We start from the raw sequence: 13,112 nt of genomic DNA on the forward strand, positions 1-13,112 counted from the left end.
TTGAGTATTTCCTTTCTATTAAATGATTCCTCAAAAGCTACCTATTTTGGGGCTGTTTTATGCACATGCAGTGTTAAATGAGGCAACTACATAACACTACGGTATCATTCTCTGTCTCTCTCTTGCCAATGTCTCGTTCTACAAGTTTAGGCTTTGCTCTGGTTGATACCATTTGCATCATCCACTCTGTAAGCATGGTGTAAAGAAATAATACCATTTCTACATCTTCTGTTTCTTCATCCTTCTATAAATAGCTCATCCAACCTTGCTTTTGTAAAAGCATGTATGCGTTTCAGTGATACTATTTTTTCGTCTCTGAAAATGTTCTAGCAGGGTGAGTTTGTGACCTTAAGTTTCAGCTGTGACAAGGAAGTTCAGGTGTTTTGTTCTGTTCCCCACCCTCCTAAGGGTGCCTCTGACAAACCTTCATTTTCATAGCATAATGGCTCTTATTCACCTGGGTGAGTCACATCAGGGATGCACAGGATTCCCAGCTGTTCCTTTTTCTTTCAGTGACTTGTTGCTTATATCAGTTTACTCCTCCAGCTTTTGTTTTAACTTGAGGCAAGCAGGGATTTTCCTGTCTTCTTTGGGTCTCAGAATTCCAAACATAAAATTCTATTACAGGATCCTGTTGCCAGTGTTGGCAGTTTAACCAGTCCGTGTCACTAGTGCATAAGAACCTGAAAGACTGTATTGGGCAGACTAACCAGTGGCACAAACCACCTTGTCCAGGCTGAAAGTGTCAAAGCTAAATAATGACTGTGGACCATGGGAAGTGCATTTTCAAGCTTTATCTGTCTAGTAGACTGACAATGACTTTGAACCCAAGAGTATGGGTAAGCCGATGACAGAAGCCTGTCAGAACACAGTGTGCTTCATGTTCCCTGTCACCAGAGTGCAGTGACAAGTTAATGGAGGGAACTGGGTCATCAGATTTTGAAAAGGAGGGGATTTATTTGGGAAGAGAAGTGTGGGAATCTGTGGAGGTGGCTACCATTGTGAAAGTCCACTTCTGATAAGATCTTTGATCTTAATGCCTATACAGTCTTGGGTCACAGTAACTCCTACTGTACCGTAGTGCATTCACCTGTTCAGCAGTGAAGAAAAACTTTCAAATTATTTCATTTTGTCTCCTAAAGACACAGGTACCTTTCTCTTTTTTCTTTGTCTTAAATCTTTCACAGGAGATTGGCGTACATTATTTAGTTGTATCCTCATTTGGTGGATCAAACCAAGTTGTAGTTGGCATAAAAATCAGAACAGGTGGAGGATGGGAGAAATTTCTGATGTCCGTGCATGGGGCAAGTGTAGAAGCTATCTGTGTGTACAATGTATTAATAAAAATGTATCTAGTGTATCACTTCATTCATCAGAACATGATGGTGGTCTTGAATCTAGCACAAAACAAGACATTTTAAGGGCCATGATAACCTCACTTGACACCTCTAAGGCTGTATTTAAGGAAGAGCAGTGTAATTACTGCCTTTCTTATGTAGCTTGAGATGTTGATGGTGAGTTGTTTCAGCTTGTGCCAGTTCCTTTGGATCAAATTTGCATCTGGTCTGGTCGTGCTGTTTATGCTTGTTGCAGGGGTTGCTGTGACTGGCTGGGAATGCTAGTGGAACAAGCCACATCCCAGCACAGCGTATCTGCCCCCTTGTTTCCTCCAGTGGAGAGAAGTGATATAATTGATGCCATTTACAGTGTCCAAGGACTGACCTATACTGGAGATTAAATAAATGATTAAATAAATGCATAATTTATTAAATAAATACCCTATTTACTTTAAACCTGGCAAAATGCAAGCTGATATGCTTTATCACCTCTGCTCAGTGTATACAGCTGTCATGGACTTCCCAGTGTCAGTACTGGTGTGTATTGTTTTACTTCTGCAGCATCTCATCTCCCACCTACACTATTGCCATGACAATTAAGGTAATTCAAAGCCAGAGCTTATTTTGCAAACCTGTGTCATTCAGGTTTTTGTTTTGCAAACTGATTCCAGTTTTTATTCCAGGATTTGTAGGCAATAGCAATGTACAGTATCATCTCTATTCAGTCTTGGGATTAGTAAATAATATGTAGGGATCGGTCACTTTCAGAATGTTTCATAATCACAAAATCAATAAAAATAGGTCCAAAATGTGCTGTTCCTTTGTGGGTCATCTAATAGATGCTTTAACAGAACAATCTGTATTGAGTCAGGCTTTTCTTGTTTGTAAAAACAGAAAACATATGATGCAACCCCAAAAAGCAATTTAACTCCACCCCAGTAGCGTCAGATTTATCCCTGGAAAAGTCAGGGACAATTTTGTCATGCCTTAAAATGCCTCCCTTGCAAAGCACACACTGCTTGTCTCTCGTGCTTTCACAATCCTCCTTCTAATTCCAGCTGTGACTACTGTGTGGTTTGCTTCAAGCTTCCGTTTCAGACTTCATCAACTTTTTGTGTGCTGATATCCCTCAAGTGACAAAATAACATCTGCAGGGAATACTGAGGCAGATGGTCATGCTGGAACTCTTAGTTGTCCATGAGTGCTGTAATCAGGTTGAAGACTAGATGGGGCAAATTTGCAGAAAATATAGAATTAGCCATAGAAGTACACTCTGAGACCTGGGCTGGGCTTACAAATTAAGACATAGATTCTCACTCACATTTCCAGTGGGCAGCTCAGCTCTGAAACACTGTGTAGTTTTGTATTTCATGAAGCTTGGCTACTAAATGGTGGCTGTGTGCAGAGCCAGCGTGTATCCAAGTGTATCTTGGAATCTACAAATTCAAAAATTAGCCATCCTCAAAGAGCTTCATACAGGGTCAGCTTGCATCTACTGGAGGCTCTGCAGAGCCAGATTTTCTGTGTCACATTGCCTAACTTCTCAGAGCACAGAGACAGCCCAGCCCCATGTACAGTCTGTGTGGTACAAGGAGTGCAGAGACACTCTCAAAGCTCTGCCAGAGTTAGCTCAGGGCTCTGTGCAAAGTATGTTCTTTACTGGCCATGTAAAGGTTTTTCCAGAAGCCATATGACCCTTGCTCCTCATCTCCTGGCTGTTGGAGTGTTACCTGGCTGCGTGATAGATACTTTGCACATTCTTTTCCAAGTCAATGTCATTCCTACGTTAGATATTTAATGAGAAAAAATAATGAAAACACTACTTCACTCTACCCTCTTAGTGTTGTTGCTGAAACTGTTCTATTTGACTTTGTTAATGAGCTCTCCTCCATGATGAAGGTAAGATCATCTTCCTGACTCATCATTCTTGTTGAGACGCTCCAGCCAAGCTTCTGTGTTCCTCCATTCATCTCCCTTTGTCTATCACAGTGAACACAGCTTTCTTGTCCCATCAATTGTAATTCACTTTGCCTATATTATTGTGACAGCAGTTTGTGCAGTGCAAGTGAGGTAAGGTATTCACTTGCCTAATTTTTTTCTTCTGTTCCCTGATTACAGCCTTACTCACAGGGGAAATGCTCAGTCAGAATCCACACACAGATCATCCTGTAAGAGTTCCTTCTGCCTTGGTACCTGCAATGCACAGCCAGGCAACCAAAGACTAGAGAGCTGGCAAGTTGAGATGATTCCTTACTGTTCAAAGCTATTTGTTATCTCAGTCTCTTAACACCACTCTTTTGTTTGTTGCGTTTTGTATTTTGTCCTCCTTCGCTGTGAGTTGGGCAGGAAGGATACTGCCTTTGCTGGGTAGTTGGAGCACCTTATTTGTTTGGAGACTTCAGGCACTAATTAACATGCAATAAAGAAGGCTCTCTAGTGTTGCCTTATCATTTATGTTCATTGCTGAGAGGAAGGAAAGGGGAGAGTTATCATCAGTTATGGAGAGTGGAATAGCTTTTACCTTCCAAAGCAGAAAAAATATGGAGAACACTTTTGTTTGTCTATCCATGTAAAATCCTAATTAAGGATTTTGTATACATATGTAGGCACTCAACAAAAAATGGAAGAATCTTGTCCCTGGTTTTTGTTTTCACATCCAGAGAGAATTTAAGAATGCCTAAAATGTTTTCCCCACATTTCCTACAAAAAAGGAGGTATTTTTGTCCTCTTTGCAAGGGAGAGAAAAAGCAAAAAATTAATCTTCAGAATAAACTATGTCAAAAGTTGTTACAAAAAAGGGAAGCTTTTTGCCACAGCAGCTGCTTTGCTGCCTTAACAGCTGCAGTATTTATTAGTATTAGTCACAGCTGGTTTACACCCTTGCTTTTTCTTGCAGTACCCCACATGCACAGGATACAAATGAAAAACCTTCATTAGAACTTAATGTCATATAGCTTCATAACACACTTCTAGCCTGTTCTTTTGTACGTTTTGTGCCTTAAAACTTTCACAGTTTAATGAGATTTAATATTTCCTGTGCTTATTTCTGCAGGCACCCTAGACAAGCATGTAGAACTAGAAAAACTTGTGGCCACATTCCTTGGTGTTGAAGATTCCATGGTGTTTGGCATGGGCTTTGCAACTAACTCGATGAATATTCCAGCCCTTGTTGGAAAGGTGAGGACTTCCTAAAGGAACACGTAGAACAATCGTTTATTGATTGTTTTAACTACTGTTACAGAATTCTGGGCGCTCACTGAGTGGAAAGGCTTGATCAAGGAACAAAGCTTGGAATCAGGAATGTGTGAGTCACAAGGCTGATGACCTTGTGACCTTAAATATGCTCCTTCACCACTTTTGCTAGTGTTGAGTGTTGCTATCACACATATCTAATACTTATTTAAGGATCAGGGATATGGCTGTTTAGCTCCTCTTAATGAAGTTGATTCTCCCAAAAAAGTAAGCGAACGTTGTATCCCTTGACCAGGTGTTTGGGAGAAAGTATTTGGGCTGCTTGCAGAGATATTGCCCAGCTACCTGTGGTGGAAGATGACTATTGGGATAGTTTATACAACACTTTCAGGAAACAAAAAGCTTTACCATTCCTGATGAACAGAGCTCCAACCAGCTCTGCCAAGAAAGCTGGCAGCAAACGCAAGTCTAAAGTCATGACCATATTACAGAAGTTGGGTTCTTATTTGGTGCTGAAGGGACTTCATCTCTGATCTGGGGTAACTAACACAAAGGCATGAATATCCATCATCCTGTCAGTCCTGGACATCACAAGCAGAGACACTGTGCTGGGAAAGCTGGGAGCTCCTCCTTAGTTCATCGAAGTGTGGAACAGAATGAATTCACTCTGTGGTGTATGATCAAAACTTCTGAAACAGCAGCATAGAGGTGAAGACACTTCTTCACTCACTGTTGAAGATGAATGCAGCTTTTGCTAGAGATTTCTGAAATATGTGTATGCAAGTGTTGGGCAGGGAGAACTGCTTCAGCTACTCAGAACATGAACTTCAGTCTGCAGTGGTGCTGGAGAAGTTGTCCAGTACTTTCAAAGGGAACAGATACTGAGAATTAACAAAAGTAAATTTATGAAATTGCAGACATACATAATAGCTTAAGATACTTGTCCCTTGCTTTTAATAATTTTCCCTCACTTACCTGGCCTTATGTGGAGACTCAAACCTCTGTCAGACATGGGATATTTAGATAAAAGTGGCACAAATAAAGATATTACTGGATATATGATATATATATTTAACAATTCAGTGTGTATTATTATACAATATTATTATATATTACAGATATTGTGTAACTGCCCTATGTTTGGGAGATTTTTTTCCTGTGTTTTCCTCTATAATTAAGCCTAGCAGCTACATTTTCTTGTCAAGATGCATATACACTTACTATTAGTGCTTCATACCAGTCTCTAGGCAGACTGTGTGAGTATCTCTCAACCTAGGCCTAATCCATGATTCCAAAATAAGTATTTACTTAATGTTGTGTTGCCCTTTGGGTAATGAAACCACAGCACAAGATGTTTAATAGAAAGCAGAGCTAAATTAGGGTTCAGGCCTGAATTTCAACTGTGAGTCCTGGCTCCTGTTAATGTAATATACAAATTTACTTCTCCTGCATTTGTATTTTAGTTTCTAAAAACAAAATGAGTTTTCAACTGAGTTAATTAATAAAAAGTATACTCCAGGTCAACTGTAAATGCATTTACCAGAGAAAGGCTCCTCCTAGTGCCTAAACTTCACTCACATCTTAATGGAGGTGGGACTTACAATCTCTCCTGATCTCATTTCTGCAGTGGAAAGTGCTGATGTCAGTCCAGCCTTTTTTTTTTTTTTTTTTTATTACTCCTCCTTACACTACTACTGTCAAACACTTTATATATGGGGAGGTGGCTGCATTTTCCTCACAACTCAAAATAGACTGTAGAGAGGTGATAGAGGAAGCAACATCTCTGGATTTTACTATAAAACAGTCAACCTTCAGTAGGGTTATTTGCTACTTTTCAGTTACAGGAGAAATTTGATCCTGCGAACCACCTGAGAATGTGCCTGAGAATCTGACCCCACAGTTTCTGCCTGCCTTTGCGGTGCACCCTGGCACCTTCAGAAAAGTGGCAGAAAATCCAGTTCATGTTTAATACTTACAGCTTAACTGGTGCAGTTCTTTATCACAGACGTGTGTTTGTGCTGACACACACATGCACACGTGTCAGCAGCCTCCCCGTTCGTGCAGGTACTTATTGTGCTCCTTCTCCACAGGGCTGCCTCATTTTAAGTGATGAGTTGAACCACACTTCTCTCGTTCTTGGTGCGAGGCTTTCAGGTGCCACTATTAGAATCTTCAAGCATAATAGTGAGTATTGAAGTTGGAAAACTGTAGAGACAGAATTGTTCACACCTCAAAGGCAAGAATGCTTTCTTTCAATGCTTACTTTGCTGTCAGTTCTCAGGCAGAAAGATTAACTGTTTAATGTTATGAGTGATTTCTGATGGGAAAAATTAAGAGTGCAATACTATAATTACTATTGTGTATGATTTGTGTCATCAGGTTGGACCTTAATTTCATAATTCAGTGTCGTCTTAATCTCGTTGCTGTCTTTTTGACATTCTGAATGACTCTGTGGTGTCATAAAGGGTTTATCGTTATTGTCATTATAGTTCAGGTAGTAAAAACACACAAAAACATACCTCTGTTTCCAGCAGGTTCAGTGCAACCAGAGTTCCATTCACATGGCATTACTTTGAAGCAGTTATTCTGAATTTCCAGGGATCTAATACCAAAGATGTAGATGGTTGTATCAAAAGCATCATCTCAAATATTCTTTGAACTAGAATTTTAGTATAGAAATCATGCATTAACTTTGCAATCATATAGTTATCTTCTAAAATGCTCATGCTTTTTAAGTTTTATTTAGTTAATGCTGCTGTGGTTACTGTCAGAGACATTGGGACTGCTTTGATGACGAGTTGTTCTTTTCCACTGTTCCCCATTGCAATTCCCCTTTCCATCCTCACTGCTACCACCAGGCAGTGATTGCAACAGAGGTTTAGAAGCTAGAAGAGAGATCTGATTACCTTTGTAAATAGCTAATACAGTCCCTTCTCTTCATTAAGTGTTGTGTTCGGCCCCAAGGGGAGCAAAAATGCGTATGTTGTAGAAGGCCTAAGGATGAGCTGGAATGAAAAATACACTATAATTATAATGTAAGATGTTGTTATAATTAATATCTATTCATAATTTGGGCAAGAAGCAATTTCTGAAGATCGTTCAAGAATTAAAGGTCACCTGAACACAAATATTTTTACAAAAGTAATTATTCTTAGATTAACCTGTAGCAAAACCCAGCTTGGTTCACTTCCACAAATCTGGGCACACTAAGCATGGTTTTTGTACCAGTTTTTTGAGGCTTTTTTCTTTTGTTATTCAAAGCCTTATTCCATTCAAAATAGGTTTACATCACATCTTGCAGGATGACCTCTCACTACCCAAATCCAAATGTTCTCAGTCTCTCCACCCATCCATGTTGCATGCGGCCCAGCTGGCTTGGGTCACTTCCACAGCATTTCAAAGAACATTCCAGTTTGAGGAGTGTATTACTGTCAACTATGAAGACATCACCTGGAGCTGTTATCCTCACTCTAAGGAATTTGGTCTCTAACCATCCCTCACTATTTCATTCCCCTCCCCAGAACCTGATACCTAAGCAACCTCTGCTTGTGCTTATGATAAATTAAAGCTGATGCTCTTTTGAATAATGTGTGAACCTAAAAATAATAGTGAGCTATCCAAAAAGCATTAATCCAGCACTGGAAAATGTAGACAGTTCCTTTAAGGGTCTCAGCAAACCTCAGTGGAAGCCCATCCAGATTGCTTTGGAAAAACTCATTGGTTTCTAATTAGAGATCTTACTTGCCAAGGACAGTCTTGTATGCCATTGCTGAGACATCACCTTAACTTGTTTTCAAAATGAAACTGTGGAAACTTTTGCAAATATTGTTTGGAATTTGAGTGACAGATTTTGTCATCACAATTTTGTGGGCTTTGAACCTGAACCTAAGCTGCATTTAAAGAGCACTTCATGTGGAGAAGCTTACACACTTTCTCTCAGCCCACTGTGTCTGTTTGTTAGTTCTGTAGTTAGAAAGTTCTTTCTTTTAATATTTCCTTAATCATATCCAGAAGTTACAGATCACCAACAACTTCTAAAATCACATGTGCAGAGATGTATGTCTGTGCCTTTTGCTTTGGAGGAAATAGGGTGTGTATTGGGGGAGATAGCAGTGGAAGGTGTAATCCAACAGGACTGCCTTTGTAGGATGCACAAAATGAAGCAGACAACCTTGTTCTCTGTGGATCTGTCAGGGAACAGTTTAATACCAGTCAGTACAGCAAATTAAGGACATAAGTAACCAAACTTCCAGCTTGGGTTGGGAGGGTTCTTTTCAGTTAGACAGATGCTTGTTTTGTTAGATCGGAGCTGTGTTGCTTATGCTCCCAGATTATTCTTCTTGATAATGTGTGGATACACAGCATTTATCCAGGCATACCCAAATTGTCAGAGTATGTTACTACTGTCGTTGTCATGCTTATGAACAGCGGAATTGAACCATTCTCCATGTGACGCTGTTTGGTGTGAAGGCAAAGTTCCTTCTGCTGTATTGGCCCTGTGCATGAATAGGAGACTTTGCACCTTAAGTTACCACTTGTAGATCTCTAAGAAGCATTAACTTCAGCATCATCCTTTTTGTTACTTTTGAAAACCCTCCCCTGTTCTAGTTAAAAAAGGCAATACCCTCCACCTCTTCTTTCTAAGGGCAAGGGATTGATGTATGTCATTTAATATACAGAAATTAATGACCCTTTAAAGAATCTGGCCCCGGGCATCAACTGGAGGGAGTTACTGTGTCAAAGGCATGGAGGGAGCCCTTTGATGAGCAGCTGGAACAATTCTCCAGCAAGGTACAGAAACACACTCACTCTCACTCTGTTTTATCCTACACTGAAGACAAAGCAAGAGATGCCAGTCAGTACCACCACTAGTGCCTGAGACATGCTTTCTGTGCAGGAGCATCGAAATAAACTCAGATCAGGGAGCAGATTTGGAAGTTCCCTTCTTGCTTTGAGAATGCAGCTTGGGAAATCAGCCTTTATTCCCTCCTTATTGCTTTCATCAGGCTCTTGAAATGCTGTGTAATGCCCTTGATAAAACTGCCTGGAACATATTTACTTTGGCTCCGACTTCCTTGGTTGCGTGGGTGTAGAAGAGACACTGGGAGAAGGGTGAGGTGTGAATGTTTGTTGCAGTTATTGTAAATGGGGGGGGAATAATTATGTAACAATTTAGTGAAGCAATGATATATTTTCTGAACTAGCTGCTTCCTGAATATAATACAAAAAAATGCAGAGATTGTGTGCTAGTAACCTCCCTTTCTAACAAGCTTGCAGATCTCTCTCCTTTCCCCCCTGTTATGGAAAAACTATTTTTCAAAGAAAAATTACAGGAAACTTTGTTCTATGATAAAAATATTTCACAGAAAAGAGAGTAAAATGTACGATTTTAAACTTACTATTGAAGCACCTTCTTCATCTTTCAAAGGCTATACTGTGTCTAATTCTGTAAAACGGTGGGATTTTATTTCAAAGCATATAATTTTTAATACTAGATTGATTTTTCATCATTCAAAAGTAAATAATTACACTTTTATTATTAATAAGTAATTATTTCATGAGTAAGACAAGAAATAATCTCTACCTACTACCTTAATTAAATATAATGTAATTATTATTCTTACAAAAGCTAATGAAATTCTATTTCAGTAAGCGGGTAGCTATCTTAGACATGACACTTTTCATAAAATATCTGAATAGTTTGTCTAGAACAGGCAAAATATTTAAACCTCTATGCCTGTCTTAGTAAAATAAAAGGCATCCATTTTGACAAAAACATTGCACAGGTGTATGAGAAGGTTTTCAAGCCTGAAAATGAATAATAGAACAAAAATGTGCTGTGGACCTATAAGTCTGTTTGTATTTGGACATAGGAATGTGCCCTGCATCTTGCCTGCCAGTGAACAATCCCTTCCTTGTAAACAGACAGGAATTTACAGGTCTGGGCTGAGAGAAATGCACAGGCACACACCTACAGATCATCTATGTGAGAGAGATTTAAGAGAATATTTCATTTCAGCCCCATAACTAAAAAACTACTGAGCAGGACGTTCCCTTCCCGTGGGCTCTCATTAGCTCTGTCTCTAGTTTTCACCCTGCCAAGGTTATTACCAGTATGGCACAGGGGTTTAGGCCTTTTAGGGACTTTTTCTCTTGCAGGGATTTGTGAGTTTTTGCAGAAGCAAGCAGTAAAGCTCAGCTCCCTGGAGCCCCTGCGCTGATGAACTGATCTAGGGGATTTAAATTTTTTTAAAAAATTTTATTTTAGGACCTCAGTAGTCCTAAATGTATGTAGTGGTGGTTTATGGTCTAAAGTTTTTCGGACCTGCCCATAGAGCATCTACCTTTTGTCTTTCTGCTGTGGTGTCATCACCATTCAAGTTACCATTTTCCAGGCAGTGATTTTTTTAAGAAGCTAGGACAGAGTAGCATTCCTGCACTGGGAACACAGGCAGCAGCATGGTCCAGCAACTAGTATGCAGTGGGAGAAGGTGAGAGGCTAAAACATCTCCCCACCTCTGTAGCGGTGGGGGCCTGGCTTTGCTCAGTTTATATGCCAGAAGGTGTGTCTGATGTTATCCTCACCAGCCCTGGGCTCCAGGGAGTCTCTCCTACCTTGTCTCCAAGTGACAGGCAAGAGGGTCCTTCAAGCTATATGGGGGCTAAACTCAGATGTTTTTATTTCCTGACTCAGGGAGAGGTTGTTATATTTAAAAACCCTTTTCCAGGACCTCTGACCTTTATCTTGGTTAAATATTAGCCAAAATCCCTTGACCCTTCCAATAAAACCTGAAAAGCAAACCCAAATATTTAACCATTAATCAGCTTGTGATTTTGTCAAGGGGTCTCTGTTGCAGCAATTCTGGGTCTTATACTGGTACCAGGTGTTCCTTCAGTGGACAGATGAGGGTGTTATGGACTAACTACATCCAAATGAGTTCTGTTCTTATCAGCTTCTGTAAGAGGGCACAGGAAGAGGGCACAGAGGGTACAAGGCTTAGGAATTGTTTGTTCTTTCTAATTCCACTACATTTTCCCCATGTAGCATCGACTGCAGTCCCGTTTGCAGGTTTAGATTTGCTATTCCATGAAGAGTCTGTGGGAATGTTGTTACTGGGCACAGAAATCAGGCCATGTGGGGAAAAGTATTCCCAGTTCTCTTCATTGCAAGGGCACTTCACCAAGCAATCAGAACAAGTGATCCTGTGAGAAGGGCAGGCAATTACAAGGCACAACCAAACACCTTGATTAGGTGAAAATCCAGCATCTAATCTGCTGCTTTAATCCATATCTGAAACAGGAATTAGGGTAGTAGATTCTTAATTCCTCCTTATGCACCTTTTCAGTGTTGTGGAAGTACTAAGGGGTTTTATGGGTTCTCACAGAGCAGGTGACAGAAGTGTGTCGTGCAGGTAGTCGATGACAGAAGTGTGTCATGCAAGTGTGAGCTGTTCAGGTTTCCATACAAAATATGGTTTCCTGCTTTGGGCAACATTTGTGAATTTATGTTAGTCCAACTCTGGCATTTCTCAGTCTCCTCAGTCCAATTATTGCTTTGGAGTTCAGATACGAATGCCATGAGGACACAGTTACCTGAAGGAGCTGTAGTTACTACTGAAGGAAATTTAAGAGGGCAGAAGGCCCTAACTTTTCAGTGCAAATGTATTGTCTAGCTAAAAAGAAGGAAAGAAGATGGGGGGAAAAATAGTGGAAAACTCTCAAGTGCATGCTTTTAAGCAAGCAAGCAAATAAAATAGGGGAAAATGAAAGAGACGAATAAACATGTAAAAATTAGCAAAATATCTCTTTGGTTGCAAAACCCGAAGAGTTTGCAGTGGCTTAATCCAGGACAGTTCCTTAATTTTTATTTTTTTTCCAAAGGTGTAAGTGGCCCTTGAATTTCTGAAGTGAGGACAGCTTATAGCTATTATAGAGCAGGATGAAAGGCACATTACCTACTAAAGTTTTGTCCTCCCTGGAGCCTCTGGCCACTGTCAGAGACAAGATTATTGCAGCAGATAGGTGGACTGCAGCCTAATCCAGTTTGGCGTGTCTTTCCCTGTGACACATACAGACGCTGCCTCAGCGAGGAGACCGGAATATCCTGCTCCGACCACGCTGTGTCTGCGTTTGCCTTCTCTGATTTGAGAAAGCCATGTCTGACTTGAGTGTGAACAGGGAGCTTTCCTGAGTGAGTGCCCTTTGCTTTCACAGAGATCTGTGTTTGTTGAGGGGCAGGCAGGGGAATCTCGGACTGTTATGTGACCGTAGTGATCACCACTCCCACCAGCCCATTCCAAACGCAGAGATTCCTGCGTCGCCACAGAGTCTGCAGGAACTTGGATGAGAGTGCAGAACGGGAGAAACTGAAAATCAGATTTACAAACACAAAGTGAAAGAAAGAGTAGTAGTAGCCTGTTTATTTTAATTAAGCAGGATTCAGCTGACATCATGCGGGAGATTTCCAGCCCACGCAGAGGAACGGTGATGACATCCCCAGCGTTGCAGTGCAAGGATGAGAGGTGGAGACACCGTGTCTCCCTGAGCATGCCTGGGAGGGGCCCTTCCAGGAGCCCAGTGTCC

The 13,112-nt window shown here is 40.6% G+C and overlaps 1 protein-coding gene across 14 annotated transcripts in view; it reads left to right on the forward strand.

Annotated features, from left to right (window-relative positions):
- Positions 1 to 13,112, forward strand: part of SPTLC3 (serine palmitoyltransferase long chain base subunit 3) — a 166,499-nt gene that overhangs the window by 109,385 nt on the left and 44,002 nt on the right. For all 14 annotated transcript variants that reach the window (XR_007905367.1, XR_007905366.1, XM_051792753.1 and 11 more), the window contains 2 exons: positions 4,390 to 4,514; positions 6,620 to 6,713. Coding sequence is in view for 12 of the 14 variants with exons in the window: in XM_051792753.1 (XP_051648713.1) it covers positions 4,390 to 4,514; positions 6,620 to 6,713 (219 nt within the window). In the remaining 2 variants the exon portion in view is untranslated. The remainder of the gene's footprint in view (positions 1 to 4,389; positions 4,515 to 6,619; positions 6,714 to 13,112) is intronic.

Source organism: Manacus candei, unplaced genomic scaffold (assembly GCF_025592945.1).
Source record: "Manacus candei isolate 608988 ecotype Guabito, Panama unplaced genomic scaffold, ASM2559294v1 h1tg000035l, whole genome shotgun sequence".
Lineage (NCBI taxonomy): Eukaryota > Metazoa > Chordata > Aves > Passeriformes > Pipridae > Manacus > Manacus candei.